This window comes from Gastrolobium bilobum, unplaced genomic scaffold (assembly GCF_033153095.1).
Source record: "Gastrolobium bilobum isolate Gb01-03AN ecotype WA unplaced genomic scaffold, APGP_CSIRO_Gbil_v1 utg745550, whole genome shotgun sequence".
Taxonomy (NCBI): domain Eukaryota; kingdom Viridiplantae; phylum Streptophyta; class Magnoliopsida; order Fabales; family Fabaceae; genus Gastrolobium; species Gastrolobium bilobum.
The window spans coordinates 2,545-7,225 of NW_026899192.1; the positions used below are offsets into that span (position 1 = coordinate 2,545).

Here is a 4,681-nt window from a genome sequence, read left to right on the forward strand (position 1 = left end):
TTGTATTCTATTGATATGCATCGAAGTGAACCATTGGGTGGAGTTTTCTCCAGAACCTCTTGGTTACTGAGATATATTCGTATATCTCACCCCGTCTCGGGGCAATTATTTCAGGAGATAGCAGTGGAGCAGGAGCGCTGGAGCGCTTCATATTTTGCATTTTGTTGGCCGTGTGGCCTAGGCTAGACTTAGGGCATGAACATGTCATTTGTATTTATTAGTAGCTTCATTAGCATTTTGTTCATGCCATTTTTCCTAAGTCTAGTAGTGATGTATTTGGTTATGTTGTCTTTTAAATTAAGTTGAAATTTTAGAAGAATGTAATTTGAAGTTTTAGTTTCAAGTTGTAAATTGTAAAGCCATATTGTAATAGTATTGATGCATGTCTAATTATGATGGAAGGGCCTTAGGCCTATTTTAGGTTATGATAATATGTATGATGGAAATATGCATGAAAAAGGTGTTAGTGATTGCAACTACTTGAGAATGACTAATATGGACTCTATGTTTAATAACTATAAACTGGATTGGGTTGTAAGTGCCCCAAGGCGTTGTTGGTCCTTGTGTGTGCCACCCATTGGATTATTAATGTATTATCATGTGTTTATTAGGTACATTTGAGGTTTAAATGATCTTTTACAAATTTGGGATTATTGGAAAAACAAAGGAAACTCTGGCGAATTTTCTGTAGAATTGGCAGATTTTAGGCGAACTTTGGGAGAGCATATCTCCCTCCATAGAGGTCCCCTAGGGACGTTCCATACGCCATTTTGAAGGTTGAGATGTCCTCTACCTTGTGTCAAAATTTGAGGAAATTCTGGGTTGATCTTCGGCCTGAAATAAATAGAGAAACGCGGACTGCCCATGTGCCCCTGCACCTGAGGCAGATTCTGGACCGGATTTGGGAAATTAATTCCCGCTTCGTTTCTCCGCCAAATTAAGCGTGTGATATATCAAGAGAGTGTGAATTAACTTTTTATGATTTAAAGTAATAGTGAAAAAAATTTACTCTCGTTTTTTTTAAATGAACTGCTGTGATTGCCCCTGCCATTGATCTTGCAGAGAGCCACATTGATCTTGCAGAAGCCACATTTTTTTTAAATGATTTGCAAAATCTTTATCTCAGCACTAGATCTTGCTTTTGTAGACAAAGGATATTTAGTCAACTTTTGAAGGATGGTCCTTGTTTGATATGTGCAAAGAAAAATTTCAACCTCACGTACCTAAATTCATTTCTGCCAAACTAGACTTTAGAACACTGCATTTAAACATAGATTCAGCAAACAATTGAAGTATAGAAAGTCAAAGACAGAAATAAATTCTTAGACGCTCTTTGTTTTGCTGATTCTTACAAAGATGTAACCATGCTAAAAATGGAAAGACAGACATGGCTTGGTACCATATCTGTAGGTGCCTAAAGATCCTATCAAAGTGACTTTCCTCTATTCTTAATTATCAGGTATCCAAACAGAAATTTAACTTACTAGAGTTGCAGTTGCAGACACAAGTAGTAGAAACATGCATCCCAAATTACTTCACTTGAAAGGAAAAAAGACACATTCATGTTCTTGTTTCATTATATTAAATTCACATCATAAATTGAAGACAGAGACACCTGCTTAAACATTGTGGCCATTCTGCCAACACTTAAATAGAAAATCTACTACTTTTAACCTCGATAATTGCATATATTATAGAAGACCGTAGATTTTTGAACTCTAGGGAAGTTTAAAGGAAGTAAACAAAGGTTTTTCAAATTAAACATAAAGATATATTGAAAAACTTACAAGTATAGTAGTTACCCAACCACCATTTTCTTTCTCTTGGTTCTTTGTCTCACATCTTATGGTGGTAGGTTCACTGAAATTCCATCATGGAGATCCATAAATATACCATCTCTAGAAAAAAAATTCAAAATTTTCACATAAAATCTATGATTTGAAGTTGACACTGGATCAAGTTAGCACATATAAAATCAAATATATTATAATGGAAATTGTAAATATAAATGTACCCTCCTCAGCAAAAACAAAGTAATAATTATGGCATGAGCCATAGCTAAGTGAATTGCATTGTATGTAAGAAAGGAATCTAATCTTCATGCAAAATTTTTATGATTACTCATGTAGACAACATTTAAAAGTCAATCTGCTATAATTTCCAATTATTAAGCATCAAATTCAATACATGCTAATCATAGTGTAATGGCTACTTGAGTTACTATAAATAATCATCATGCATTAACCCAGATTGATACATCACATTTTCTCCAAAGAAGGAACTTGGTGAAAATAAAGATTATGCTATTGATGTAGTACATATAGAGATTTAGCATTTCAGGGGGGTAAAATTTAGTTCACCCTTTAATTACTATTTACATATAGAAAAGAAACAATTCATGTTACGAATAAAATTTCATCTTTTTGCTTGGTAGAGGCTAGAGTGGTTGTCAGTTCTTGGCAACAAATGACTTGACTGTGTTCTGTCTTTCACTTTTACTAAGAATTTTACAACTAAAATATTGAACTCACAAGTAACTAATGATGATCACAAGTTCATGAGGAATGTTAGCAATACTCTTTGAAATTCTCTTTTCAGCACTCTATTATCATGTCAACTTCTATGATCACGGGTTCAATCCAAAAAACAATCTCTTTCTAAGTATATAGTAAAATACCAGTTCAACTCAAAAGTTTAAGCTGTGGGGTAAGGTTGCATTAATGATTTTATACTTCTCTAATATATACAAACAAGGATAAGATTGCATATAAGGATTTTCTTCGCCTCATCCTCATTAAGTTGAGGTTCAACGGGGAGTGATTTTTTATTTCGTACTCCTTATTCAAATTCATTGGCTCTAGTGACAGTTAATTCATATTTATTTATTTTTATTTTTTTTTGCAGATTTTGAATTTATATGATTTCACAATCATGATGCTTGGTATTATAATAATGACTGTGCTGGTATCTCCCTTGATCAATGCTATATACAAGCCAAAATTTCGATTTAAGCAATCACAGCTAAGAACTGTACAGAAGTTAAGGAGTGATGTAGTGCTTAGAGCTGTTGCTTGTGTCCACAATGCTCGCCAAGCCACCGCAATGACACGTGTCCTTGAAACAGTAAATGCCACAAGAATTTCACCTTTACATGTATTTGCACTTCACCTTGTTGAACTCACTAGACATGGCACTGCTCTTCTTGTAGCCCAAATGGAACATTCAAATTCAAATGCACATGGTGGAGAACAAAAACTCTATGAATCACAAGCAGAGTTTGAGAGCATAACCAATACATTTGACGAATTTGTAGAAGGATACAATGCTGTTAGATTTGAGACATCAAGTGTTGTGTCAACTTATGAAACTATCCATGAAGATATATACAATGTAGCAGAAGAGAAATTTGCAAGCTTAATTATCCTTCCTTTTCACAAGGAGCTAAACTCAGAAGGTGTACTAGAAACAACTAACACTGCACAAAGTGACATAAACAAAAGTGTTCTACAACAATCACCATGTTCTGTTGTGATCTTTGTCGACCGTGGACTTGGATCATTATTACAAACAAGTTTGAGGATTGTTGTGATCTTCATTGGAGGACCGGATGATCGCGAAGCCTTATCTATAGCAGGGAGAATGGCAGGGCATTCAGGAATTCAATTGGATGTGGTAAGAGTACTTTTGTTAGGTGAAGCTAAGGAAGAAGAAGAAGAAGAGAACACAATGAACAATGATGCAAATGAGTTATTATGTACAGTTAGGGATAATGGGGTACAGAAACAAATGGATGATGAGTATATATTTTCCTTCAGGCACAAGGCAATGAACAATAATGAGTCAATTGTTTATTCAGAGGAAGAAGTGCATACAGCAACAGGTGAAGAGATTCCTTTACTACTCAATGAGTTAGACAAAAATGACTATGATTTGTACATTGTTGGACAAAGTTGTGGTAGAAACTCTAGAGTTTTTTCCAAGTTGTTGGAATGGTGTGACAATCCTGAACTTGGGGTTATAGGGGATATTGTAGCTTCAACAAGCTTTGGTACACGTGCTTCGTTGCTTGTTGTGCAGCAATATGATTCTGGTTCAAAGCGTAAAACTCAACATCAAAAGAAATGTCACCAAAAGAATGATGGTCCTGAGATGATGTTGTGAAACACAGATACAAAGATTAGATATTGCAGATTAAGGAATGTTTTCTATATTTTTAAGATAAATTTATATGTATATAATTCTCGTGATGTAGTTAAGTATTTGGATTCCCATCTTGTTTTTTGTACTCTATTTACTCTCAAAGGCACATAAACATAAAATGTTAGTCATACTATTTAAGATAATCCAAATTAAATACATCATGTTGCGGTTTAGTGTGGTGTGAAGTGATTCCTTTGTTTGTTCACTTCTTCCAGTTCCGCCTTTACATGGTGTTAATTTTGTAAAAAAGTAAAAATAATCATTTTAATTGTTGATAATAGTGGAGCGAGGTTATTTAACCAAAATCACTTAATTTTACACTCTGGAGTCATTTTTCAAGTTAGAAATAGGAGTGGTAAACGAGCCACGGGCTTTCAGGGCCTTTGGCTCGGCTCGTAAAGGTCTGAGTTCGTTTAATAAAAGCTCGTGTTGGAACCAGACTTAGACTTGTATAAAAGCTCGTTTAATAAAAAGGCCTCAG

The 4,681-nt window shown here is 34.6% G+C and overlaps 1 protein-coding gene across 1 annotated transcript; it reads left to right on the forward strand.

Annotated features, from left to right (window-relative positions):
- Positions 1-2,931: 2,931 nt before the first annotated feature.
- On the forward strand, positions 2,932-4,271 carry LOC133288105 (cation/H(+) antiporter 15-like). The gene has a single exon (XM_061485799.1). The coding sequence runs from the start codon at positions 2,932-2,934 to the stop codon at positions 4,159-4,161; it is 1,230 nt and encodes a 409-aa protein (XP_061341783.1). The 3' UTR covers positions 4,162-4,271.
- Positions 4,272-4,681: the final 410 nt, after the last annotated feature.